This window comes from Rhinolophus sinicus, chromosome 9, assembly GCF_057876585.1.
Source record: "Rhinolophus sinicus isolate RSI-liver-muscle chromosome 9, RSI-T2T, whole genome shotgun sequence".
Lineage (NCBI taxonomy): Eukaryota > Metazoa > Chordata > Mammalia > Chiroptera > Rhinolophidae > Rhinolophus > Rhinolophus sinicus.
Window position 1 is genome coordinate 20817765 of NC_142509.1, and position 27814 is coordinate 20845578.

General features: G+C 53.2%; 1 protein-coding gene across 6 annotated transcripts; it reads left to right on the forward strand.

Moving 5' to 3' along the window:
• The first annotated feature begins 7312 nt into the window (after positions 1 to 7312).
• PATZ1 (POZ/BTB and AT hook containing zinc finger 1) lies at positions 7313 to 26125 on the forward strand. 6 transcript variants are annotated; one of them, XM_019754288.3, is made up of 5 exons: positions 7313 to 9336; positions 10757 to 10820; positions 17047 to 17218; positions 22992 to 23129; positions 24609 to 26125. In XM_019754288.3, exons 1-5 carry the CDS (start codon positions 8066 to 8068, stop codon positions 25022 to 25024), a joined length of 2061 nt encoding a protein of 686 aa, XP_019609847.1. In that variant the 5' UTR covers positions 7313 to 8065; the 3' UTR covers positions 25025 to 26125. The 6 variants fall into 6 exon arrangements, with proteins under 6 accessions (XP_019609847.1, XP_019609852.1, XP_019609846.1 ...); XM_019754287.3 differs by having other exon boundaries at positions 7314 to 9336; positions 24606 to 26125; XM_019754291.3 differs by having other exon boundaries at positions 7316 to 9336; positions 23057 to 23129; positions 24606 to 24778.
• The last annotated feature ends 1689 nt before the right edge of the window (positions 26126 to 27814 follow it).

Here is a 27814-nt window from a genome sequence, read left to right on the forward strand (position 1 = left end):
CAGCATCCCTGATATGATCTAATTCTGATGCTTCCCTAATCATAGCATTTAACACTGACTTGCAAACAACAACAAAATAGTTACCATTTGCTTAAGCATTAAAAATGTGCATAAGAATATTCTCATTAATCTCTATAAGAACTCCTTAGGCCTGGGAAGTAAATTTCCCCCAAATCTCGTGGAAGTGGGGATGAGACCTTGTCTGACACAAAGCTGATGCTCTAGTTTTTGTACCTCAGTTGTTAGACATGGATTTTCAAAATCAAGTGAGACCCAAAGTCCTGAGGATGTGGGTTTTACTTCATCCCCTTGACTTTCCAGGTTCCTCTGTCAGGTCTCCAAAGATGGCAGCTGGGAAGTCGCCCTCGGAGGGAACCTCAAGGGACTAGGCAGTGTTTTTGTAAATATGGACCATGAATTGAACCACAATCTTTTGCTTCTTTGCCCACCTACTGTCCACCCCAGCCTGGGACTGAAGTGAACAACGATTAACCAGCTTGGAACGACCCTCCACCTTCCTGAGCCAGAGTGGAACTAAGGCTCATTTAGCTAAACTCCAGTAATTTATATAATTCTATTTTAAAGTCAAAGTTTGAGACTTCTGAATAAATTTCTGTTGTTTTAAGCCCCCTCTGCCAAAATCTGTTTATCTCCCACCTCCAGTAGAAAACTCCTTGTGAAAACACCATTGACCCCAGAAACAATCTTCCTCTATTAGTTCAGCCTATAAAATCAGATGATCATTTTAAAACTTCTGCTAAGGGCCGGCCCAGTGGCCAACCCAGTTGGCCTAACTCAACCCAAGCACCAGCACCCTTGTTCACGCAACTGACCCCTGCTGTTGGACATTTAGATGGTTTCCAGTTTTCGTTATTAGAAACAGTGCTCCAGCGAACCTCTATCTTAGAGCTGTAGGTTCACCACTGTACTTATTTTGTCAGATTCCTACCAGTGAAATTGCTGGGTCAAAGGGTAAGTGTGATTTCCTAGGCCTTTTTTTCTTAATTTATTTATTTTAAGTGTGTTTTTCCAGGACCCATCAGCTCCAAATCAAGTAGTTGTTTCAATCTAGTTGTGGCAGGCGCAGCTCACAGTGGCCCATGTGGGGACTGAACCAGCAACCCTGGTGTTAGGAGCATCGCGCTCTAACCAACTGAGCTAACCAGCCGCCCTTTCCTAGGCTTTTAAAACATATTGCCAGATCACTTTCCAGAAAGTTGCACCAAGGTACCCTCTCAGCAGCAGGGTGTGAGAACACTGGGTACTTCCAGGTCCTTGCCAGCCATAATGACAGTTAGCAAAATATTTGACAATATTTGACAAAATATTTGACAAGCTAAAAATGAGTTTTTCATGTATCCACTCAACAAATATTTACGAGTGCCATGCACGATGCTGGGCATGGAGACCCTGTAGGGACAAGATAGTAGGGGTCTCTGCCATTGGAGCCTCTGTTTAGTGAGAGAGAAGACAATATAAAAGGTAATTATCACGTAGAGGAGTACTGGTGTCAGAACTTCTGTGAAAGAGGAAAGGGGAAGCTTAGGGCATTATTGGAAACGTGACAGAAGGCCCTAACTACTTAGGGTCTCTGGGGCAGCCTCTCTGAGGAAGCCGCATTTACAGAGATGAATTAGTACCTTGCAAATAGTATTTGGTGTTTATAGGCCATTTGCATTTCCTCTTTTGTGAGTTGCCTGCTTCTATCCTTTGCACATTATTTTCCTTTAAGGTATTCTTTAAAAAACAAAAAAAAAAATTTTTAATTGAGGTAAAATTCACGTAACATAAAATTCATTGTGTTAACCATTTTAAAGTGTAAAATTCAGTGGCATTTAGTACATTCACAATGTTGTGCAACGGGGAGTTCTCTTTCTAAATAAATTTATTTTGAAAACTTTCAAATCCACAAAATGTTTAAAAAGCAGTAAAACAAATACCCTAATGGTGGGGGAGGGGTGTATTTTTGAGTCGATCTTTAAGAGCACATTCTATGTTAAGGATATTGATTCTTTCTGTCATATGTAGCCAGCATTCTTCAGTTGGCCATTTGCCTCGTGTGCATGCGCACCCACCATAGTTTAACATCTGCCATGTTTCTTGCCTCCATGTCACTGGTCACATCTTAACTCTCCGTCAGTTAATAAGGAACGAAAAAAGAAAATCCTCATAGATTTGTGTACCGAAAATATAAAAGTTTCATATAAGGATTTTTGTTGTTGTTGTTCCTGATTAACTGAAAGAGAGAGAGAGAGTTAAGGTCCTGCTGGTGGCACAGAAGCAGGAAACGTGGCTGATGATAAACCATGGCCCACAGGGTCCCCTGTGCTGAAGACCACAGTGCAGACCGGCAGAGATAACCCGGGTTGGGTGGGGAGGCAGGAACTAACGGCTGAGCCTGTGCCTCTTGCAGGATCCTTGATGAAGCTTACAGAGCTGGGCCTCCAGAACAGGCAGATGATTTGCACATTCATTCCAGTCACAAAGAAAACTCAATTTCAAGAAAGAAAAGAGGTGCAGGCTTCTGTATAAAGAGCCTGGCTGTCGGAGTCAGGAAGGACTGTGCCTCCACCCTCCACTGTACAGACTTGGATGAACCACCTAACTTCCCAGTTACTCTGAGAGGAAGGCTGGGGGCACTAAATAAACTTCTGGCATAGATCAACCAGAACTCCACTGTCAGCAAGGGGCAGAGATGGAACCTGAATGGTGTCTGTCTGGCTCCAAACCCCGAATGTTGCTCCTGCACAAGAAGCCATGACTGCTCAATGAATGAGCTTGTCCCTGTTGTTATTAGGGAGCCAAACACAGTCGAGCATTGAAGAGTCAGGGAGGAGGTGGGTTGGCTTCACATGCCGTCTAAGCAATCCTGATAAAGGCAAGTGGGGTGGTTTCTTGTTGTCTGGAAGAAACAAGGGTGCCCCTCTCCTGTGCTTCCCTCCATCATTGCCTCCAGTTGGGGGCCTGGCTCATGGCCAATCACTCAATAAAACCTAGAAGCCTGGGGTTCCTGGGGTGGGCCCCAGGAGCAGGCTGGGATCCAGGTGCCATTCTGTCGTCTTTCACACACTTTGGGCCATCCCTTTCCCTTCCTCACCTGGCCATTCCTGTTTCCTCATCTGTAAAATGAGACTCCCATAGTAGGTCCCTCATAGGAGTGGTTCGACGATTACAGAGTAGACCAAGAGTCCTCTCAGTACCATGGCTGGCACAGCCAGTGCTCAATAAATGCTCACTGTTATCATCAATGCCCTTGGGGAACTTCGAATCGGTGTTGGAAGGAAAATACATTGTTATGAAACAAGATTATAAATCAGTATAGAAAATAGGACCCAATTACGTTAAAAACAAAACATTATACAGATGTAGAAAGGAAAAAGGACCAGAAAGAAATGTTGGCAGTGCTTAACTCTTGGTGGTGAAATTATAGGGGAATTTTTATTTTTCTGTTTTCATGTGTTTCCTACATTTTCTGCAATGCACATATCACTTTTTCAATCAGGAAAGATAAATAAAAATTCTGAGAGCAGAGAGGAGCTGTCACTTGGATCTGGGCTCTGGGAGAGGATGCCCAGGGGAAGTGGGATTTGAGCAGGGCCTCCAAGGATGGGGAAATTTGAAGAATTGGGGAGGGGAGCCAGAAGCCTTTTTTTTATTTCGTTGGTTTTTTGTCTGTCTCCTCCCCTAGGCTGTGGGCTCCTTGAGGGCATGGTCCAGGGTCTAGCTTGTTCACTGCAGTATCCCTACCATCTAGAACAAAAAACAAAAAAACCTGTTGCTTAGTAGGTGCTCAATAAATACGGATCTAGCAATCGAATAACCTTGACAGTTCCACTTAGCCTGGGAGACAAGGATGCTCTCAGTTCACTGTCCAGCTGGTGCATTGCCAAAACGGAGGTGTGTGGTTTCCATGACAACAGAAGAGAGCCAGCCAGGCCAGCAGCAGGAGACACACACAGGGATTGTGAGCTCTGCATCTTTTCAAGGTGTAGCCTGGAAATTGGGAAAATGGCGGTGGGCTCTTTCAGTAAGTGTTGAGGAAAAAGAAGGAACTTCATAAACATGGTTAATTCAGTTGTTCACTGGACAGGTTTGTCAAATGAATCAATAAATGCTCAGGCAGGCAGTTCGGATCTTTGAAGGTAGATGGGAGGCTTTTAGTGGATGGAAGGCCAGGAACTCAGGAAAGTTTGTTTCTATTCTGGACCCTGCTGTGTGACCTTGGACAAATTATTTAATCTCTCTGGGCCTCAGCATGTTCATTCATAAAATGGGAAGTTTAACTAGCTCTAAATTTACTTATGAAAAGACCTGTGTAGTAGGAATGTAAAATGGTATAGCTGCTGTGGAAAACAGTTTGGTGGCTCCCCAAAAAGTTAAACATAGAATTATCACACAACTCAGCAATTCCACTTGTAGGTATATGCCCAAGAGAACTGAAAACAGGTACTTAAACAAATACTTGTACTCAAACGTTCATAGCAGCGCTATTCACAACAGCCAAAAGGCCATGAATGGATGAAGAAAAGGTATTATATACATACAATGAAATTCAACCATAAAAGACGTGAACTACTGAAAAAATTATGCTAAGTGAAAGAAGCCAGACTCAAAAGTTCAAATATTATACGATTCCATTTATATTAAATATCTAGAGCAGGTAAATCCACAGAGAAGGAATGCAGACTGGCAGTTGCCAGGGGTTGGAGGAAGAGGGTTGTAGGGAGTACCTGCCTAGTTGGTACAAAATTTTCTTTTGGGGTAATGAAAATGTTTTGGAACTTGATAGACGTATGGCTTACACCACTGTGAATGTAATACATGCTACTGAATTACACACTAAAATAGTTCAATTTTATGTGAATTTCACCTTAATCACACACAAAAATCGTGTGTCCTGCAAGTAAGCCTTACAGACTGAAGTTACAGAATGAAACCCTGAGAGCCTAAGAGATGGGCAAGGCTTGACGGTCAAGTTAAGAAGTTGAGAGATCATCACAGACCTCCAACACAGTTACACTGCCAAGGTGACACGCAGCCGGGGTCAGAACTAGAATCTGGATTTTTCTCTGGCCACTCACTCAAGCTCCCTGAGCCTCAGGCTTTCTACCTGCAAAATGGGGCTGGTGCATCTTCTGTTTTTCTCAGAGCACTGTGGATGGGGGTCCTGAGAGCACTCTGTGAACCCATCTTTATAGGGTGAACCCTCTGGGATGAATCTAGTCACAGCACCATTTTCTAAGCACAGCAGACTGAGAGCCAGTTTCTGTTTCACGTGGAGCCACTGAGGGGTTTCAGAAGCCACTAGTAAGGCAGGGGCACACGGGTTAACTGGTTGGATTCCTGGCTCTACCACTGTGTGGCCTTGGCCAAGTCACTCATTTCGGTTTCTTCAGTGGTAGAATGGGAATGGCTGTATCTATCTTGAAGATGTGTATATACCTTAGGCACTCAATAATCAGATTTCTTTCTTCTTTCTTTGTGGCTGCTCCCAGCAGCACTCTGGAACACAAAAAAATTGGCGGTTCCAGAGTCTGCCCAAGAATCTCTGAGCTCTAGTTCAGGGAGGTTAAGGCACTAGCTCGAAGTGACACAGCTAGTTTGGGCTTAGAACACAGGTAGCCTGGCTGCGAGTCCAGGAAATTTTACTGAAGCCTCTAAATATCATTTGTTCTCTCCAAAACGTACTACACCCTAGAAAGGGTAGACGTGTGTAAGGAAAAAGACCCAGCTCAGGATTAAGTGCTGTGCAGACATGATCTTTGAAGCCTCATCATTTCATGAAACAGGTGCTGCTGTCCCGTGTACATATCAGGAAAACTGTAACCGAGAGGCTCAGAGAGGCCAACTGACTGGCACCAGAACAAACAGAGAGCAGAGCTCTCGAATTCGAACTCGGGTCCTCCCGCGGCGCCACGCGTGGAACCCTTCCAGGCTCGCATGGCTTGGTACAGGGAAGGCGCGCGGCGGTGGGAATCTCGAGTGGGGAGTTGGAAGCCAGGCCCGTTCATTTGCATGCTAATACCCAGAATGCTCACCACCCCCACCCCCCGCCGCCGCCGCTTCTCTTAATGGAAGCGCTCAGTTTGGAACCGTGGAAAGTTTGGAACACATACTTCGCTCCCTCTGCAACTGTGGGAACTTCCCGCCCGCACACGCGGTGCCTGCAGCCCGTGGCTTCAAGTCGGGCTGCCCGACAGCGGTCGCCAGCGCTTCCCCCGCAGGAGGACCTGGGTGTCCAACCCGCGCGCAGTAGCATCCCCGGGCCAGCCATGGACAAAGCGCCCAGGCCTGCCCACGGGGTCCATGGCCCGAGCGCTTGGCGACTCGCTGGGCTGCGGGCGCTGGGGATGTTCCCAGCCTGAGGAGGCCGAAGGGCGCTCTTCAGACCCTCCAGTACCCTCACTTCCCTGGGGGTTGCTGGGGTGCGCGTGGATCCCTGCTTCTGTCCATCGCCCTTGACTCTATGTTGTCGCCTCCCAGAGCAGTTGACTTTCCGCTCCCCGGGGCACAAAGCTGGGCGTGTGGCGGTTTGGGGAGAGGCTGGACGATGGCCTCATCTCCCCAGCTCTCTAGGGCGCGCAGCCCCTTCGGTTCGGTCGGTGCGCTGTTTGCAGAAGCAGCTCCGGAGGTTCGGCCTGCCCCCAGCTAGGACCCCGGGCTCTCTCTGGGGTTGGGAGCGGGAAGGCGGTCGGCAGGCGACTTCTGGGGATTTCGCGCATCAAAGGGGAGCTCCGAAGGGTAGCCGACACCCGCTTCACTTACTGGCGCACGTCGCAGACTGGAACTGGGGGCCCAGATCTGCACCTCTAGGTCCCCTTCCCCCCGCCCCGTCCGCTCGCCGCCACTCTCGGCGGGGAGGGAGGGGCAGTGGGAGCTGGTTTGCTGGCTTGGCGCTTCGTTTGCATTGGTCCGGGGGGGCTGAGACTGCAGCCCCCGGCCCCGCGGGCGGGGTGGGAAGGCGGGGGCCGGACGGGGGCTCAGCTGCGCTAGCATTGGCGGAGCTGGGGAATGGGGAGGGGGGGCAGGAAGCCGGGGGAGTGGAGCTGCGGGGGGGTTGTATAAATAGGGAAGGGGGGACGTGCATCCTCGGCTGGGTGAGGGGGGGGCGCTCGGCACAAAGAAAGTGGAAAGTTTGTAGCGTGGGGCGGCCCGGGCCAGGGATCCGGGTGCGCACGTGCAGGGCCGGGGGCGCCGGGAGCCCCCCACACCAAGCTTGCCGTTTCTTTTTTTTTCTCCTGCAAGCGAGAGGGGGGGTGTTGTTGGTATCGCCCCCTCCTTCTCCTCCCCCCAGGGGTGAAAGTGCAAGAGGAAGTGCAGCCGCTGCCATCTTTCCTCCGCTCCGAACACACGGAGCCCGGGGCCGCAGCGCCGCCGCTCCGCTGCTGCTTTCGCCCGGCCCGGGGAAGGGCCCACTCTGCCGCCGCCGCCGCCCGCCCGCTCCAGCCTTCGCTGCCTCCACCGCCCGCCAGGCTCCGGGACCCGGCCCGCGCTGCTGCCCCAGTGCGCGCCCAGCCGCCGCCGCCGCCTTCGCCTTTTGTTTCCTCCGCTCCGGCGCCCCCGCCCCGGCTCGCGCTTTGCAGGGGACGCAGCGCGCGCCCCCAGCGGGCCCGGGAGAAGCCGCGGCGCGCGCGCGCGCCTGCGCGGCTGACTCCTCCTACTCCGCGCGCGCGCGCGCGCGCGTCCCTCTTGGCTGCGCGCCGGCGCCGCCTGGCGGGCGGGAGGGGAGGTGGCAGGCGCGTTTGCTGGAGGGGCGCACCTCTTTGCTCTGTTACCCCCCCGAGGTAGACCGAGAAGGAGAGGCGGGCGGGCGGAGACGAGAGAGGAGCGCGCGATCTAGCAGGGGTAGGGGCCGCTATGCGGGGGGTGGTGCGCCCTGCAGTCTAGACAGTCCGATCCGGGCAGGGGGCGTGTGCGTTCGGCACACCTGCGAGACTACAGAGCCCCGGGTCGGCACGTGTGGGGAGTGTAGACACGTCCGCTGCGCCCGTCTTGTAGCCGCCTAGGGGAAGAGAGGGGGGCGGGCAAGTGCCGCGGCCCGGTTTGTGGGGAGGGGGCGGCGGCCATGGAGCGGGTGAACGACGCTTCCTGCGGCCCGTCGGGCTGCTACACCTACCAGGTGAGCCGGCACAGCACCGAGATGCTGCACAACCTGAACCAGCAGCGCAAAAACGGCGGGCGCTTCTGCGACGTGCTCCTGCGGGTGGGTGACGAGAGCTTCCCAGCACACCGCGCCGTGCTGGCCGCCTGCAGCGAGTACTTTGAGTCGGTGTTCAGCGCCCAGTTGGGCGACGGCGGAGCTGCGGACGGGGGTCCCGCTGACGTGGGTGGCGCGGCGGCGGCTCCGGGCGGCGGGGCTGGGGGCAGCCGGGAGCTGGAGATGCATACTATCAGCTCTAAGGTGTTCGGGGACATCCTGGACTTCGCCTATACTTCTCGCATCGTGGTTCGCCTGGAGAGCTTCCCTGAGCTCATGACGGCCGCCAAGTTCCTTCTGATGAGGTCGGTCATTGAGATCTGCCAGGAAGTCATCAAACAGTCCAATGTGCAGATCCTGGTGCCCCCTGCCCGGGCTGACATCATGCTATTTCGTCCCCCTGGGACCTCGGACTTGGGTTTCCCTTTGGACATGACCAACGGGGCAGCCTTGGCAGCCAACAGCAATGGCATTGCAGGCAGCATGCAGCCCGAGGAGGAGGCAGCTCGGGCAGCTGGTGCAGCCATTGCAAGCCAAGCTTCCCTGCCTGTGTTACCTGGGGTGGACCGCTTGCCCATGGTGGCTGGACCCCTGTCCCCCCAACTGCTGACTTCCCCATTCCCCAATGTGGCATCCAGTGCCCCTCCCCTGACTGGCAAGCGAGGCCGAGGACGCCCAAGGAAGGCAAACCTGCTGGACTCAATGTTCGGGTCCCCAGGGGGCCTGAGGGAAGCAGGCATCCTTCCATGTGGCCTCTGTGGGAAAGTGTTCACTGATGCCAACCGGCTCCGCCAGCACGAGGCCCAGCATGGTGTCACCAGCCTCCAGCTGGGTTACATCGACCTTCCTCCTCCCAGGCTGGGTGAGAATGGGCTACCCATCTCTGAGGACCCCGATGGCCCCCGAAAGAGGAGCCGGACCAGGAAGCAGGTGGCATGTGAGATCTGCGGCAAGATCTTTCGTGACGTGTACCATCTCAATCGGCACAAGCTTTCCCACTCGGGGGAGAAGCCCTATTCCTGCCCTGTGTGTGGGCTTCGGTTCAAGAGAAAAGATCGCATGTCCTACCATGTGCGGTCCCACGACGGGTCTGTGGGCAAGCCCTACATCTGCCAGAGCTGTGGGAAAGGCTTCTCCAGGTGAGGAATGGTACCCCCACCCCATGACCTGTCCTATTCCTGGCTCATGAGAAAACTTGCAAAGATGTGGGCATGTGGGACTTGTGGGGGTCACTTGACCTTATAGAGCCATGACAGCTTTGGGGAGTGTTTTAACAGCCCTGTTTTTGAGATGGTATGGCCAAGAAGCTGCTTTCTCTTCCCTTAGGGAAGTTCTCTGGCACTAGGCGAGCCCTACTGTCTCTCTTCCTAGGGGCTTGGTGGGAAGGGGCCGGATTCCTCAGGCCACAGCCACCGGGCCTCACCATTCTTCTCCCTGGGCTCCCTTTGTGTTTCCGGCACCAGGCGTGGGGCCCCCTCTGGGGGCGGGAGGCTGGGCTTCTCCAGCGACTTTCTCCGCTTGAATGGCTGCCGAGGGAGGGACTGAAACAGAAACAAGTGCATCTGGGACTCCTTACGCTCCTGTGCCACCAAATCCCCCAGCATAGAGCACCGGCAATCATAGATCAGTAGATTCCAGCTTTGCCCCTCACAGCCCCCTGGGATTACAGGGCACAGAGTTGGGCACCCAGAGTCTCTTCCTAACACTGAAATCTTTGATCAGCTTTGACCTGGGGGCTCCAGAGCCTAACTGAACCCACAGGTCCCTTTGATGTTCTCAGGACAGAAAGGAAGAAGGAGGGGACAGGATACCTTTTTAGATTCACTTTTTAGTGAGCCTGAAAGGGAACTGAGGACTTGTCTGTGAGCAGAGGGTTGTTTTGTTTCTCTTAAGAGAATATCCAGAATAACAGCCTGGTTTTCACTTGCCTGGATACTGAAGACCTTGTGTGTGGAACCTAGGGATGGAGAACTCCCTCAGAGAGGCCCCAACCAGGAACCAGTCTTACCGGTCAGGCAGCCCCTGCCCACCTGCTCTGGCTGGCATCTGGCTTACCAGCCCAGCTGGGGACTTAAGGCTCCATCCCTTGGCCTCTGGGGACTGAATTCCATCTGGGTGGCATTCATTGGCTGCCACGGTGGGAGAGGCTGGGGGAGGGGAATACTGAGTTTCTAAGGGGCTTTAGTCTGGACAATGAATCACACATACCCCCTCCCGGAAAGGCTGCCGCAAGGCAGCCCTGTCTCATTCTAAAGCCACCTCCTCGGGTCCTAGAAATCATTGAGTTTCTGGTGGGGGGAGGCGGGTAGGCAAGATCAGAGACAAACGCTCACTTCCCTTCCCCTCTAGAGAAAACCAGGGCACAGAGGCCTGGGCCTGTGGAACCCGAGCTGGGTGGTGACTGTGTCTTTGTCATGCTGGGGGGGAAGGGGGGAGCAAGTCCTCTCCAGCAGTGTGTGTGCTCCGGCGCGCTCGAGTGTGGGTGGGGGTGCTGGCCAAGTGTGTGGCCCGTTTTTTGAGGTCACATTTTAAAGTCTGTCTTGGTTCTCTCTTTTCCAGGCCTGATCACTTGAACGGACATATCAAGCAGGTGCACACTTCTGAGCGGCCTCACAAGTGTCAGGTAGGGGTCGGGCCAGGGCATAGATGGGCTGAAAGAGATTGCTGCTGTTTTCACAGCCCAGCCAGGAGCCAGCTGATGTGTGTGCTGGGCTGGCTGACTGACCACCGCTTTGCACACCTCCCCCTCTGTCCCTCCACCCTCCGGTCTGCTCTTCTCCTTTGTTCTTCCCCCTGGCCCCCTTCCCCCCACTGCTGATGTCCCCTCCTTCCTGGTTGCTGGGTCCTGGTTCCCACCCTGTTTCCATCTTTGCTCTGTTGCTTGGCTTTCCTCTCCTGGTGTTAGCCAGCTCCTTGGATGGTGGGCCACATTGCACAACTGTTGTCCTGGGGGCACTGTCACCCCACTGGGCCCAGCTTCTGGTTCTCAGCAGTTTGCACGGGCCACTGTGGGGAGGGAAGGGTTTGTAAAGGGCTCCTAGTGGTCCAGCCAACACCTCTTCTCCTTGCCTGCCAGGCAGCCTGACCCAAGTTGGAGCTCCTTTTGGGTCCCCTAAGGTTAGGGCACAGGCAGGAGGGGGTGACGGGTGGGTGGCCTCCTCTTAGAGCACTGGCAGCTGTTTAGCCGTCCTGAGCCATGTGTGCAAGTAGTCAGGGCTTCTGAGGACTGGAGAGCAAGTGGCTTCCTCTCCTGTGAGCTCTTTGTGTAGCAGGTTAGGGAAGGCTGGGCAAGATTCTCCCCCTTGGTTTGTCTGCTTGGACAGTATCTGGGGCCCTGTGGCACCCAGAAAATTGAGTTTCCTCTCCTGGCCACTAAGCATTCCTGTGTGGATGGAAAACACGCCTCTCTCTTCTCCTTGGTTACCTCCCCTCTCCCGTGCCAAGTTCCCGCCATCTGAGAGGGAGCCAGAGTTGTGGGATGCTTATGACAAACTCTGGTAGGGTGACCTGCTTCTCTTTATCCTGTTGGTGGCAAGGAGAGAGGGTTCCGGGAAACCTGTAGAGAGAGATGGACATGTTGTAGGTAGGGCACAGAGCCCCCAGGGGCTAAGCGTGGATGGTGTTCATGTATGCCAGGCTAGGTGGCCTCCCCCGAGGACGATGACCCAGGGGTGGGTCTGCTGGGATCCATCTGTGCCTCGCTGCCTTCTCTCTCTCTGTCTCTGGTTCTCTCATCACAGAGCACATTCTGACTCTCCCAGGTAGTGTGCTGAGCAGCCCGGCAGAGTAGGCGGAGCGCAGAGGGCAGTGGGGGCGTGCCCGGTGGCCTGGGGGGGTAACCTGCACTCTCTGCCCTTTTTCCAGGTGTGGGTTGGGAGCAGCAGCGGCCTGCCGCCCCTGGAATCTCTTCCTAGCGACCTGCCATCATGGGACTTTGCCCAGCCTGCTTTGTGGAGGTCGTCCCATTCGGTTCCTGACACCGCCTTTTCCCTTTCTCTAAAAAAATCATTCCCAGCCCTCGAAAACCTGGGCCCAGCACACTCCAGCAACACTCTCTTCTGCCCAGCCCCACCGGGATATCTGAGGCAGGGCTGGACTGCCCCAGAGGGCAGCCGAGCCTTTCCCCAGTGGCCTGTAGGCTAGCCTGGCCTCCCTGAGAGGGTTTTCTGTGGAGGAGAAGGGAGTGGCGGTTGTTCTGAGACCCTTCCTTTTGGGAGAAGCCAACAGAGTGTTCCCACCCCCCATGCCCGGCTCCTCCCTGGGTGACCTGGAGTCTTTCCCAGCTCAGGGACCCCAGATGGTGATAGCAAGAAGCTCCTTTCTGGGTCCCCCTGCAGCCTCCAGGTTTCCTTCTGGGCTCTCTTGCCTTTTTTACCCCCCTTTACTAGATGGTACCCCTGGGTGTCTATCTTTGCCTGGGTGATTTTGGAGGTTGGTGCTTTCCTGGGAACTAAGCCACTGGCTTCTACGCTTCCCCTCCCCTGGCATCACCTCCCCTAAGGCACACGGTTTCTAGAATGGGGCCTGGCCACCCCTCCCCCCACCCTGGCATTGAATGCCCCTCCAGAGAAGACTGGTACAACTCCAGCTAGGTCAACCCACACTGCCCTCTTCCCTTCCCATTCAGACAGGTCCTGCTTTCATTTCTGGCTAGTGAATTAGACTTTTGTGTTTTTGAGGTTTATTAGTAGGTCTGCTCAGGAACTAGACTAACCAGTAGCTGTATATTGGGTCATCCCAGTATATGGCTTTGGGGGCAGATAAAGCAGATGTAGACCGCCCTCGGATCCCGGTGGTGTGCCCTTTCGCCCCCGCAGGCTCCGCGGGGGTAACAGGAGTGATGATAAAAGTTTTCATTCTAACATTTGAGGCTTTGTGTGTTTTGTCCTTGGTCTGTGTCATAACACTGACGTCATTGTCCGTCGGTGTACGAGCCCGCTGCTCCCCTGCCCCTCCAACATGCATTCTCACAGACCTGCTGGCCCCACTTCCAGCCCCATAGCCAGAATTCCTCTAAGGAGGACCCAGCAGGTGAAGACTGCTGGCTCTCAGGCGTGGGGCTGGCCAGCCAGGTGTGCCCGGGCTTGGTTAACTCGCAGGGGCCTCTGCTTTGCATGGTGTGTATTCTGAAAGCCTCAGAGGTGAAGAGACGGCTCTCTGGGAGTCGGTTCCTTGGGTCCCTGGCAGAGTTGGGTATGGGCTGTCCCTCTCGGCCCCTCCTGATGCCACAGAGCACAAAAGGGGCCAGTTAACCGAGACTGGTGCCATAGCTTAAGTAAAAAGGCCATCGGATGTTGAGGCATGAAGCCTCGGGCTTGGCAGTGACACACAAATCTCCTCTGGGCTTGGCCTGTGTGTACATTAACTGGTGCAGATGGGTCTGTGAGGAGTGCCCTGGGCTGGGACATTTCCCCCTTGGGGAGCTCAGCCTAAAGCTGAGAGGCTAGAACAGCTGAGACCTCTCCCATTGCTTCCAGCGGCCCCACCTCTTGGGCTAGTTGGGGTGGCTTGGGCTGGAGGGATAGCTTGTTAGAGAAGGAATGAATGGGAGGTGGGAATAAGGGAGCTGACACCCTCAAGAAGAAGAAGGGGGCCAGCAAGGCCCAGGGCACGGGGCCTCCACGCATTGCCTTTAGACTTTTCCAGGGCTGTGGAAAAGGCTGCTTAAGATACACCCTGAGGCTGCCAGACTTAAAAGGCCACCAAAGGTCAGGTGTGCCTGATACCATTGGGTCCCATTCCTGAGCTGCTCAACCCTTGGGAAGAAAAGCTTTAGGAAGTCTTGAATGGGGAGAAACTGGTGGGGGAGGGAAGGGAGCATGACTGGGTCTCAGTGTTGAGTGGTGGTGAGCGCAGAATCCCCACGCTCAGGGTGGCTGGGCCGGGACCGGCAGGTCTGCCGAACAGTAGGCTGCGTGGGCAGGGTGGCCACTCCGAGCACCATCGGCAATCCTATCACGCTACTGCTGGCTCACTCTTGTTCCGTCAAGGTCTCTGGCTTCTCCCTGTCTCCCAGAAGGGAAGTGCCTCTCCCGAGTGGCCCCAGCATGGAGGTTCTAGGTGTCCCCTTGTTTGAGATCTGTCTCTCCCTCAGCCGCTCTTCTATGTCCCTTCTCTACTGGGTCATGTGACCAGGCTTTTTATGTCCTGTGTTTTCTGAACTTCTGGCAGCTCTAGACTGAAACTCGTACTTTCCCAATTCCCCCAGAAAAACCTTGGGGATTCGGCTACAAAGGGTCAACTCTGGCACAGAGAAGCCAACCATCACTTCAGCTTTGCTTTGTAACACTGAAAGTTTTTGTTGTGTTTGTGGGTTCTCCTTCCCCCCCACCCCCCGCAGCAGATTTACATTCCTAATTATGTTTACTGAGGCTAAAGTTAGCTTTCATTCCTTGAGAGAGAATCAATGGAGGACGCGGGTGGGGGAAGTCAGCCTGGCCTGGGATTTTAATTTTGCTTAGCTAATCCCTCAAATGGTAACCCACTTGTGGATAATTGAGATTTGGCTGTCCATTATCTTTAGGTAGCAAAGTATGACAGGCAATACTTTAAAAGGATAGATCCCAAAAGAAGGTTGGCAAGAGAAACAAGGCATCTCTTTCAAATCCCTCTAGTGGGCCCTCTCCCAGGGACCACAGAAGGCAGAATCCTGAATGTGTGCTTTCAGCCGCATTTTTTCACACCTGGTCCGTTTGGTTCCTTTGAGTTCTGAGCCATAGATCACACTGCCTCTCATCATTGGAGGGGTGGTCCTCTGGTCACGGGCTGGCAAAGTCAGCTCTTGACCGTGGACAAATTGACAGGTGCCACCTCTCTCTCCTGAGGGTGTTTACGGCAGCCCTTGCTCTGGTGCATAGGCCGGTGGGCGAGGGGGACGATTCAGACTTTCCCCCCTCACTGTGGCCTATAATTGGGCCATGAGGTCCCAGACTGAGGCGGGCCCACCTGTGGTGCTCCACGAGCATCCGCTGCGCCATCAGGCTCTCTGAGTCACCTAAGTACTCGAGAGTTGTCATCTCTCCCCGTCAGGGCAGTCCTGGCTACCAAGTACACGGTGTTAAAAAGTATCAGCACCTTGCACTCACTAGAAGCGAACTCTACTGAGTCTGGAGATGGTAAGAGCACAGGCTCAGGGGCTGCTGGCTCACAGGCCCAGCTGTAAATCAGAAAAGACAGAAAGCCCAGGGTAGCCAGGAGGATTGGTAGGTAATGGCCTGGCAGTGGTAGGGTGTTTCGACTGCTGCTTTCTCTCGTAGCTGAGTCATGTGCTTTGGGCACTTTCTAAACTTAGCTGCCTCATTTGTCAAATGAATGAACTCAATATATAAAACAGATAAAATCAGTATTTCATTAGTATAAATTTTCTATTCAAATTTGTAACATTTACTTGCAAGCTAATGACTGAGAAGAGCAAGGCCGGTCCTCACGACATTTGGGATTGGGGTAGCAACAGTGGCATTCTCTGCGTCCACAGTATTGCAGTAGTGCGTGCATTTGGTTCTTGCTTTTGATTGTACAGTAAGGAGATAGAGGAGTGTGTGTGGTGACAGTGTTCAGATACTTACCTTGAGGTCTCGAGTTCGCAGGATATGCTTCTGTTAGACATGGCAGGAGCAGCTCCGTTGTAGCAAGTGAACAGGGAGGCAGGTGTTCAGTGGGTTAACGTGCGATCTGCCGTGCACGTCAAGGTGAACGTTGCTTTCTCTTGCAGTTCTAAAGCTGTGAAACACACAGAGAAATGAGGCAAGCTGGACTAAAAGCCCTGAAACACTTCCATAGAACCAAACTTGCTTGAGAGTCACCAGATTGATGTCTCCTGAGGGCTTTCCTGACGTCCCGTGACCTCCAAGGCGGGGATGCCTGTGCAGGCCCCAGCTGAGGAAGGGACGCTGCAGGGAGATCCGGGACAGAGACTGAGTCAGGTCCCCAGGTGCGGCCGGTGCCTGGGGCTGCCCTCCCAGGTGCTGGTGCTGACATTCAGGACCTGTGTCATCTGCCCTTGGGGCCTGGCTGTGAGTTGGTGCTCACAGCACAGCTTTCTGTGACCACACTTTCTTGGAGGGTGGTAACACATCCTGCCTGGGAGGGCTGCTGCCAGGATGGACTGCATCAGATAAGTGCCTCTGAAAGGCCAAGCACGGTGTCTGCCTGGCCTAGAAGGAGTGCTCAGTCAATGCAGGGTAGTATCACCTTGCTTGTTATTACTAGCACTTCCCTACGTAACATCTCACAAACGCTCCTGAAGCCTCTGCTCATTCTCACGGTAGCAGAATTGACGCTATCATGTTAGGAGTTGCTTTTTCAATATAAACTCATGAGATTATAGAGTAATCTCTGTGCTTTGTCCTGCCTTGCCTTTCCATTTCCCTGTGGCCAAGACTAATGTCACTTTTGAATAAAGTGAATAAATTGAATTCTTTGTATGAAGCAACGAGGGGAAACCCGGGATGGAGATCAGGAAGACGGGTCTGTTCAGATGCCAGTAACTCGTCTGTCAATTTACTGATTGTCGATGCAACTGCAGTCAATGCTTCATGTTACAAATGAACAAATGCCAAACCCTCATTTTGGATAGGAGCATGGAACTCAGTGTGCCATGTTCTAGGCATGTGTGGTAGCCATTTGGAACCAATAATTCCCACTCAGGTAACCCATGAGGCGCCGTCATGGGAAATAAGAGCCGCTACTCGACAGGCTGGGGAGGAAGCCGGGATCACATTCGGAAGCTCTCTCTATACAGGGAGTCTAGTGTGTTGGCCAGAAATGGTTTTGTTCCATGGTGTGCTTGGTAGTGAGGCAGGTGTGCAATGCCAGCTTCCACCTCATCCTGTTTGCCTTTCTGCCCACAGACCTGCAATGCTTCTTTCGCCACCCGAGACCGGCTGCGCTCCCACCTGGCCTGTCATGAAGACAAGGTGCCCTGCCAGGTGTGTGGGAAGTACTTGCGGGCAGCGTACATGGCAGACCACCTGAAGAAGCATAGCGAGGGGCCCAGCAACTTCTGCAGCATCTGTAACCGAGGTAATCTCCCTGCTGTTTCCTCGCTCCCAGAGGATGGGCCTGAGCCTGTGTGGGAGGCCGTGGGGTGTCTTAACCACCCTCCCTCAGACTCCGTTCTTTGCTCAGGCGGCCCTCCCTTCCCACTGAATGGTAAACACCTTCATCGCCCAGCTAGCTGCTTGCCACCCCTTCCTTCCCAAGAAATTTGGGGTGCTTGGAATGGGAGTTCCCGGGAGATCAACAAGTGGGAACAGAAGGAGAGAGTGTTGTTTCCAAGCTTGGGCCCATCATGCATCTGCTGCTCAGGTGGCAGGATGGATGCCTCTGTCGATACCACTGAAATCTGGATGTTGGTGGGAGAGTCATTGGGCCCCAAGAAGTGGGAGAAAGAGGGGTCCTGCCTGAGAGCTTTTGCTGGCTGATTCACTGGCATGTGAAGGAGGTTGAGTCTGGAGATGGATAAAGGGCGGAAACTTTCTAGCACAAATGATCGGCAAAGAGCACAAACCCAGGCAGACTGTGGCCTTGATGAGAGAGGAAAGTGGAAGGTGTTCTAGGCAGGGCAGCGTGCTTGCGGCTGAGGTCGGCCTAGGTGGCGTCTGGCTCTAGGCCCTGGTGTTGTGTTGGATGAAGTCAGGCCTGTCCTGTCCCTGAGCTTCTGCCAGGGCTTGTTGGCTGTTGGAAGGGCTGAGGTTTGTGTTTTGCAAGCATCGTGTCAGTGGAGGAGGCCTGTGCGGTGTCTGTGCTGAAGGCAGTCGGGGCAGCTGTGTGTGGTGGGTGTGAAGACGCTTCTGCATGGTGCGCTTGCTTTGGCCAGGTGTGGACACTGCTGGAAGTCCTATCTCCTGGGACACTCTTGTCCCAATGCTTCTGGAAGTCTTGGGTGTGACTTAGTGGATTGAGTACTGAACCAGGAGACAGGCGACCTAGGGTTTAATTCCGGCCCCTCCCACCTCACCCTGCTATGTGACTTTGGGCTCTCCCTTCCCCTCTATAAACGTCAGTTTCCTCATCTTTTAAACGGGGTTAAGAACACCCCCTTGCCCACCTCACAGGGTTGTTGTGAGGATCCCGGCCGACAAGGTAGAGGAAAGTTAACTGAACCCCACATGGTGCTGCACATTCGGGAGGCCCCATCCTCATACTTGGAACAGTTAGAAAAGACCTGGCTCTCCTGTTTGGACCAGGCGCGCCTTCCCTGCCGGCCGTGGCTGGAACCTTTGGGTACCTGTGCTGTGTCTGCGTGCCCTGAGGTCACTGGTGGAGGGACACTGCTGAGTAGCTGGGTGTTCTTGGTGCCCTAAAGCTGGGTCCCTCCCTGGGACTGCACACCTGGGGTTTGCCTTGAAGGCTGCAGGATGTCACTGTTTGTAGCATCGGGAAACCTGCTGGGAAAACGGGGAGGTGGTAATAAAAGCTGCTTACGTGTCTGTCCTGTTTTGACCTGTCAGTAGAGCCCTTTCTGGCGGGAGCCTCCCCCAGCTAGTGAGAAGTGGGACTGTGTGTACAGGGAGCTCTCAGGCTGTGGCTGACCATCTTGACCGTGGCTGCCTCAGCTCTAGAAAAAGTTTCTTGTCTTGTTTCATCCTAACCTGGCTTCCTGACAGCACCCCCAATAACGCTAAACATGCTGCAACATGCCATCCTCAGGCATTACATCAAGTTTTCCAGGTTGAAGTTCTCAGCCTGAGAACTGAGGTCAGAGACCAGCGGCGGGACCCAGTGAGCGTGGAGAAGGATGCTAATGAGGAAACCCAGAAAGCCTAGCCCAGATTGCGGAGTGGGGCAAGAACTGGCGGGAGACCCAGGGCCATAGCCTATGGGGGGCGCAGCCTGCGAGGAAAGAAGAGCTGAGAGCAGCAGGGAACAGCAGGGAAAGTCGACCCAGTTACGAGACAGCTGATGTGGCAAAGCCAACAACTGTTGTACGTCAGGATTTCTTTCTCCTGGGGCTGGTCAAGAGGAGTTGGGCGGCAGCCACAGGCTACATGAATGGGATGGGGGCACCAGAAGAGGAAAAGCAGAGGCCACCTTTTCTCAGAAAAGCCAAGAGTAGATCTGGATCACAGGCTAAACAGCTTTGGGTCCCAAAGCGAGAACGGGAAGTCCCATTCCTCCAAGAAGATAAAAGAGGGCTCTGGTCCAACCCACCTTGGGTACTCAGAAGGAAGAGAAAACAATTTCAGTTTTTATCGGAAGAGAAGGAGCAGGATTCTACTTCTGGATTCATTTCTTGGACAGAAATAGGAAGAGACTTCTCCCGGAAAAAAACAAGCAAAAGCAAAGAGGAAGGCAATTTTTCCAGGAAGAGGATAAAGACGTCAAAGACACTGAGACCAGAATCAGCATGCAGACAGCTCTGGGTCATCCTCCAGGTCCTGCCGGCTACCACGGCTGTGAAGACAGGACGAGCTGCGCAAAAAAAATGAACGTTCCTATCTCTCTACAAGGGTTTGAGTAAAGGCTAATGTCAGCCAGCTGGTCAAGACAGTTGAGGTTCGATTAGGTGAATTTCCCAGTGCCCTCTGAGGTCCTTCAGTCCCAACAATTCTTAAGGGGTCAACTTACCTACCTAGGGATCTGCCTTTTTCAGCCTTTGCCACACAAAAGACTCTTGTCTGTGAAGAATGGGAAAGTGTGCTCTAGCCCCACACTTGAGACAGATGACCTTGTCTTTGTCCTAGAGACATATCAGGATGTGGGGCAGACCTTCTGGAGAGGAAGATAATATGCAGCGGCAGGAGTATGACGGGGAGAAAAGCTTGTGCTCTCATTTTCAAGTGGAGGAAATCAGTTAAGTTGCTCAGTGGGAAGGAAAGAAGGACCTGGTAGATCACCATGATTGTCCTCCTTTCTTTTAAAATTTCTGTAGCAGGTTCTTTGTATACATGCATATGTACCGGTCTGAGGAAGAGGCACAGTTTATTGGGAATCTGCCTTTGACAGAGACAATATCTGGTCTCAAACGTCATTTCTTAAAAGGTAGAGGAAGTCTTCTCCCCAGTCAGAGGTGGGCGTACAAGTTGTCATCAGTGCCAGTCATGGGTGCAGACAGCCTGCCATCCCCCCAGCCTGAGCTGACAAAAACCGACTTAGTGCCTCCCTCTGGCATTGCCCCGTTGGGCATGGCCCCACCAAGGTTTGGACAAGGAGAAAGCAGTCCCTGACCCCTGTGTGGATGGGGAACTTGCAAAAGGAGGATTTGCTTCTGGAGTGCAAAATGCAGCACAGCAAACAAGAAAATGCAACGGGAGGAGCAGTTAGCCTTTTGGTAATAAATTCTTCGTCTCCGGAGTGCGAGGGAGGGTGGCTTGTTGGCTCTAGTGGAGTCACATGTGTGCTCAGCGTCTCCATCATTCTGGTGCCTGGATCAAGTGGCCTCTTTGATTCTTGGTTAGTCAGTGGTGAATGGGCAGGTGAGTTCAGAAGTCCAACTAAATATTTCTGACTTTAAAGATGTGTTCTCAGAAACTCAGTTTCTGTTTTATCCCAACACTTGGCTGCTGAGTTGCTCTCTGTTTAAATTGTGGGTTTAAAGTAGCAGCTGTGGGTCCACTCCTCCCACCCAGCCATGTGGTTTTGCTATAGATAGTACAGTCTGCAGCTGGGTAAAGTCAAGAGGACCCAGCCATGTGTTTTTCAGACTGTTTTTCAGGAAAAAGCAGCAAGTTTTCATTGAGCATCTGCTGTATTCCCCTGGTATGCCTCTTCCCACAGGGAGTAACTATAACAATTCCTGGTGCTCCTTCCCGCCTTGCCCATCCCCTTTGACTGCAGTGGGCCTGCCTGAGTACACCTTACCACTCAGAGGCCCTGCAAGAGATTCAAAAACAAAGGAAAAAATTCCCTTCTAAAGTGGCACCATCATATCATCAGAAAGTCCTGGTACCATATGCTGGTTGTCGGGGCCACAGCAACGAGCAGGGCTAAGATCCTTTTTCCTGCTTACAGCCTCTCTCTGAGGCTCTGAGGAATGTTTGTACAGGACCCTCTTAAGCCAGTCTGTCCCCTATGATTGGGCCCAGGCAGACCCCTTGGTCCCAGCACAGGACAACTCGCTCTACCAGGCAGCACAGGACACCAGCATGTGGTCCAAGCAGGTCTGTGAAGTAACTGTGTCAGGAAAGGAAGGAAAATCCACTCAGTGCCCCCATTTCCTCCAGAACCACCAAGCGCTGCCATCAACGGAGTATTTGTTAAATAAACTTCCCACAGGTCAGCCCTTATCTGCTCACAGCTTCCAATCTAATAGAAGAGAAATACAGGAGTGTAAATGGTGATAACAAAACCTATTACAAAAATCCAAGGGACGTTTTAGGGCCAGGGCCAAGACACAGGAACCATTCGAGAGTCTGCCCAGTGGTTAAGGAGCACGTGGTGGCACCAGGTCCTGGGGTCAGAGTCCAGGTCCTGCCATTTAGCAGCTGTACACATGACTGCCAGCTCCTTAACCTCACCAAGCGTCTTATTTTGGTCACCTGTAAAATAGGTATAATCATTCCCAGCTCACAGGGTGGCCGGGGAATACCACAGGATAACACAGGCAGTGCACTGGGCCCCGGCACACGACCACCCCTTGCTGACCGTGGACCTTTACTATAGTTCCAGCAGCATTCCAAAGCCCAGGCCAATTCCGACTTTCTAACACAAGTCTTCTGCAGACATTACACAGCGCTCTCCAGCCTCTGACCTGTTCGTAGTGGATCCCACTGTTATCCTATAACTGTCATTTCAAAAGGCAATGAAAGAACCTGAGAATGTATCAGCCAGATCTGGAGTGGATTAAAGGGGCATCATCAGGGCCTGGCATTCCAACTAGGCCTTGTGCTAAAAAACTGCAGTTCCTGGGAAGGCACTTTCTGATACCTGACCATCATGGGGTGCGAGGACACCCTTCTTCCTGCGAGACCCGTCAGCATCCTTTGACCGGCCGACCCGGTCCCATGTCCTCAGACTTGTGGCTGGTGTGGAAGTTGGCCCAAGATCTCTTCCCAGCCTGAGATACGACACGGCTCAGAATGACCGGAGCGTCTGGGTTGGGCTGGAGCAGCTCCAAGATGGCTGGACGGCCCCTCCCCCAAAATAAGGACAAAGTTCATCCCTGTTTCCTCCGATGGATGCTGCAAAACAACCAAAAAGACCACCATGAATAAGAGATGACTGCGCCTCTTTAACATAACTTCCTATTTTTGCTGCTCTTCAAAAGGTCTAAACCGTTACTAAATCCAGTTACGTATTCTGAAGGTGAGAAAGTTAGCAAAACAGAACATGTCCTAACAGAAGAAGGGGGACTCCTGGAGGCATTCCTTTGGGATTTCATCCTGTCTCCATCTGGTTTGTTGTGCAGTTTACCGTTACAAGTGTTAGCAGGCCTTCTGCTGGCTGGTGGTCCGTGGCGGCCCTGGAGCCCCATATACTTTTCTCACTACATTTCTAGCTGTGGTCCCTGCAGCTGACCTGCGGCAGTGGGACCACTCACTCAAACCACTTGTTAGTGATGTGCCAAGCAAGCCTAGAGGCGTTTGGCGGAGCAGGGTCTCCGACTGTCCAGCCGGGGCCTCCACGGCAGCCTTGCACTGGGCTCTGCAGAGAAGCCGAATCGAGGACACTGTCACCCTCCATCCTGAGCCAGGTGGCTCCCATGGCTGCAGCCGTTTTTGAGCCAAGGAGGGGCCCCTTCTAGGTGCAGCTGACCTGGGCATGCTAGCCAGAGCGGCCAGAGGAGAGGCGTGGGGGAAGCAGACAGGTATCTCTGTGCTGGCCGCGGGATCTCATCTCCTTTTGTCTTGTTTAGGTTTCTCCTCTGCCTCCTACTTAAAGGTCCATGTTAAAACCCACCACGGTGTTCCCCTTCCCCAGGTCTCCAGGCACCCGGAGCCCATACCGAATGGGGGAGCAGCGTTCCACTGCGCCAGGACCTATGGCAACAAAGGCAAGCGACCCCTTGCTCTGCACTTTGCTTCTCTGCGCAGACTGTGTTGTGGGGGCGCTGGGCCGGGCGTGGGGAGGCGGGAAGGCTGCCGGCTTGCTGGCCGCCTCGAGGAGGCTCGGAGATCTGAGTGGCAGTGGCCTCCAGGACAAAAGTCACAGTAGGTATCTCACTCCAGGGCAGTGAGTGAGGCTTTAGGGCACTGCCGTGATCCAGCCCCCCGCCTCCTCTTCGCCAGCCCTCCTCCCTTGCTCCTGGCCAGTCCCCGCTGTCTGGAGCCCTGCAGGGATGCCCCAGGCCCAGGGTAGGAAGAGGAGCCTGCATGATGAGTCACCTTGGGCTTGTCTGTTGCCTGTGGCTCTTTAAGGGTGGTGCGGAGCTGTGGCTGAATGCTTTCCTCTCCTTTGACCCTGCAGGGCAGGGGGAGCCAAAGGCTGGCTCCCCCCTTGATAGGGGTGACTGGTTGCTGTGAGTGGCCCTTTCCAGAGGGCCTCTGGCTGCGTTTGTGAGATGCATGGCGCTCAGTGAGCTACCTGGCTGCCTCTGACTTGGAGAAGGTTTGGAGAAGGTTTGCATAGAGCTTCGTAAGCCCCACCTTCACTTGTTGATTCAGAGTGTTCTGTGGTATTTCAAGTCGTTGTTGCCTTGGGGATGAGGCCAGGGGCTTGGTGGATGGCAGAGATGGCATGCTCCACGCTCCCATCACAGACCTCCCTTCCTGGCATGGCTCTCTGAACCCAGGCAGGAAGCTGCTGGTCGGTGGAGGACTGCAGGTGGACTGGGCAGGCAGAGCAGTGAGGGTTGTCTCAAGGCCCAGCTTGTCCTGGGTCCTGCGTGTGGCAGCCAGACAACTGGGTTGTTCAAAGTTGCTTTTAATCTCTGTGCTTTAGCCACTCGGCCTGGGAAGGGTTTTTGCAGAAGGAAGGTGGTGAGGCAGGACTTGTGTTTGCAGCATTGGGAAGAGGATGCACTTCTGTCTCAGCCATCGGTGGGGTCTGCTGGGTTGAGGACCCGGCTGCTCTGGTTCTGCCTTGCTAGGGTGCAGCTAGTCTGGTGCAGAGGCGAGGCCGTTGCCCTACCTGCTTGGCATCACGAGAACAGCTGTTTTTCCCTTCAGAGGCACCCAAGAGAATGCCTAGGAGTTGGGGGTGTTTGAGTTATTCTGGACAGAAGCAGTGGAGGTCCCCTCTTTGCACCCCCTTCCTGGAAGCAGGCTGAGATGGCGATGAGCGGTACCTGCACACCTGCATGAAGAGGCCGCGGCAGGGAGGCTGTCAGCCCCAGGGCCCTGCTGCCTCACCCCCGTAGGTATGCCAGGCTCCCAAACTGACCAGCTGAACCTCCGTGGGTTCTGCCAGGGCAGTGGCTGGCCACTAGCTGCCCTCCACAGGCCTGTGAGCTGGCCCCTCATGACCCCTCCAGGAAGGGTCATCTCCAAAGCCTGGCCTCATCTCTCTTCTGTGTTTTCTTTTCTCCTAGAAGGCCAGAAATGCTCACATCAGGATCCGATTGAGAGCTCCGACTCCTACGGTGACCTTTCGGACGCCAGCGACCTGAAGACGCCGGAGAAGCAGAGCACCAACGGCTCCTTCTCCTGCGACATGGCAGTCCCCAAAAACAAAATGGAGTCTGACGGGGAGAAGAAGTACCCTTGCCCCGAATGTGGGAGCTTCTTCCGCTCCAAGTCCTACTTGAACAAACACATCCAGAAGGTGCATGTCCGGGCTCTCGGGGGCCCCCTGGGGGACCTGGGCCCTGCCCTCGGCTCACCTTTCTCTCCCCAGCAGAACATGTCTCTCCTTGAGTCCTTTGGGTTTCAGATTGTTCAGTCGGCGTTTGCGTCATCTTTAGTAGATCCTGAGGTTGACCAGCAGCCCATGGGGCCTGAGGGGAAGTGAGGCAGATGCTGTGTCCCCACGGAAACGGCCATCCGGGGACTGCTGAGAAATGCTGTGAACGCGGAGGGAAGTGATGTATTTGGGTTCTGTAGCTGAGAGATTTTTATTCGTTTTTAACTCCCCACCCCCCAACCTTATCACCCCATCCCTCTCCACCACCCGTTCCCCCAAAGGTCTTTAGAAATAGATTCTCATCTGATGCTCTGCAGAAATATCTGCAAGACCCGTTTGGGGCAAGGGCAGGAAACACTACATAGGCCTCCGAGGCAACACCAGTCCCGCTTTCGCTAATGGGCAGAAGCGGGAATTCCTGGTGCTTATTTCTTAGTGACCCCCATCCCAGACCCACACCTGACAGCATTCTGGGACCTCAGTGATTGGGTCCCCTCGTACTTCTCTAATCCCTCATTCCCCTTTCTCATATTCCTCAAAAGAAACCACAGTAGGGTCCCCACCCACTTACACAACGCCGATGCCCAACTGTTTAAGGAAGCTGGAAGCCTGTAGCATCCCATGGACCATGGGGTGAGTGTCCTCTGAGAGCCCGCTAAGTTTGACCCTTGACCTGGAGGGCCCAGACCTTTCTGAGCCCTGTTTGGAGGCTAGCATTTTGCTACTAAGGGCAAGCTTAGCTACTGAGGATACCCCCACCCCAAATTCCAGTTCTTATGTGATTTTAACCATTCAACTTGCTGTTGGGTTTTAATTCTCTAATTATTATTATTATTGTTGTTATTATTTTTTAGGACCAGTTGTAGTGAATTGCTACTGAAAGCTATCCCAGGTGATACAGAGCTCTTTGTAAACCGCAGTCACAAGTTAGGGTTAGTATTAAACTTTGTTTAGATGTACCATAATTAACTTGGCTAGTTGATTGTTTGAAGTCTATGGAAGAAATAGTTTTATGCAAAATTTTAAAAAATGCCAGTCTGGTCAGGGAGGTAGGGGTTTTCAGTGCTGTTGGGAGCCAGCAAGGCAGGAGAGCTGGCAGGTGGGGACATTGTGTACCTCGGTTGTGTCACACATGAGCAAGCCTAGGTTGACCTCGTGATGTGAATTGATCTGATCAGACTGTATTAAAAACGTTAGTACGTTACTCTACCTGTTCCCCTGAGTCCGGTTTTTCAGCTGCGGGGGTCTGTGGCACCCAGAGGGTAGGCAGTGTACGCCCTTGCACCTGGGGATGGGATCCCAGAAGACCTATCTTTCTCTTCATTGCACCAGTTCCACTGGGATTCACAGGTAGATGGTCCCACTGAAGACTCAGCTGCCAGCATTCACCCATTTGTTCAACAAATATTCACTCTTTGTTGTCTTCTGCTGTGTGCCAGGCCCAGCGTCTGACTCTGGGGATATAGTGGTGAAAGAACACCCTTGTGGAGCTTAATGGGAGAGAGACAATTAACAAGTAAGCAGCTTTAACCTGAGGTCAGATAATGAGAAGTCCAAGAAGGAAAACTGGGCAAAGTAGGAACAGTAACAGAGGGCGGGTGAGTGGGGTGTCTAGGAAGGTGAGAGGCAGAGGGGTGGGACTCTGGGAGAGAAGATCTATAGTTAGAGCGGACCGGCTGGGTCCTAGGGAGGGACCGGCAGGCTGCAAATCCTCATGGCCAACGGGCTCTAAGAAGCTCAGCAACTTGAATCACCCCAACCCTTTGTTACCTATGGGGTAAGTAAAGGTTGTTGCACCCTTCACTGGTGAATGCAGGAAGAGAAGGGGGACAGATAACAGGAAACGAAGCAAGAAGTGAGCACAGGGGAATTCATGGGAGCAAGAATCAGAGTGAGGGGACAGGCAGACTTAGGGTAGCTGGAGCATTTTAAGAAAACTCAGGGAAGAGGGAAACTCCTAAATTAATAGAAACAGCATTTAACCTCCAAACAAGTAGAAAAAAGTGATAAAGGAGAGAGAAATGAACACAGACCAGGAGGAACACAGAGCACAAAATGATTTAGATCCACATATCAGTAATCACATCGTTTTGATTTAAAGGCAAAAAGACTGAACTGGATTTATTAAAAAAAAAAAAAAAAAAAATCCTAACCCACCGACATGAAATCTTGGGTAAGTGGCTGGACTCTGCGGAGCGTGTGGGACGGAGGCTGGGGCTCTTTGGTGTGAGTATCAGAGAAAACAAACCCTGGAATGCTGAGGTCCTGTGGACATAGTGTTGTAGACCACTTCAGGATCTGCCAGCTGGTCATACCCGTTGGGTATTAAAGCAAAGAACCTGGCCTTGAACAAAGGACTTGAGACATTCTCGATCCTGCTCCCCACCTGAAGCCCCTGGTTGTGTCCCAGGACAGGAAGGGACCACCGTTAGGAAGCGGTATCTGTCACAGGGCAGGAGGGGAACAACAAAGCAAGCAGGCTGCCGTTTCTTCCAAACCACTACTCACCTGGGGGCCTGAGCAGCAAGTGGAGGTGGCCCTGCCTGCCCCTGGTGCCTCCAACCTCTGCATCTCCTCTGTATGCCACACACTTCAGGCCATGGGCAGAAAAGCTGTGTGGAACATGGGTGTGCGAAGGCAGATTGACTTCTCTTGCCATGGTCGAGGGTAAAGAGCCTGCGCTTTGACTGTCCAGTGCCACCCTGGGCAAATCTCTGAGCCTCAGTCTCTTCATCAGTAAGATGGGCTGTGAAGACCAAGGGAGATCATCCTCATGAGCTAGCATTCTCTGCCTAATCCTCGGCGCTCCCTTGTGAGGTCGGTCCTGTCACTGTCGCTCTCCTGCAGATGGGCAAACAGGCTCAGAGGGTTGGAGGCTTCGCCACCCACACCCCAGGT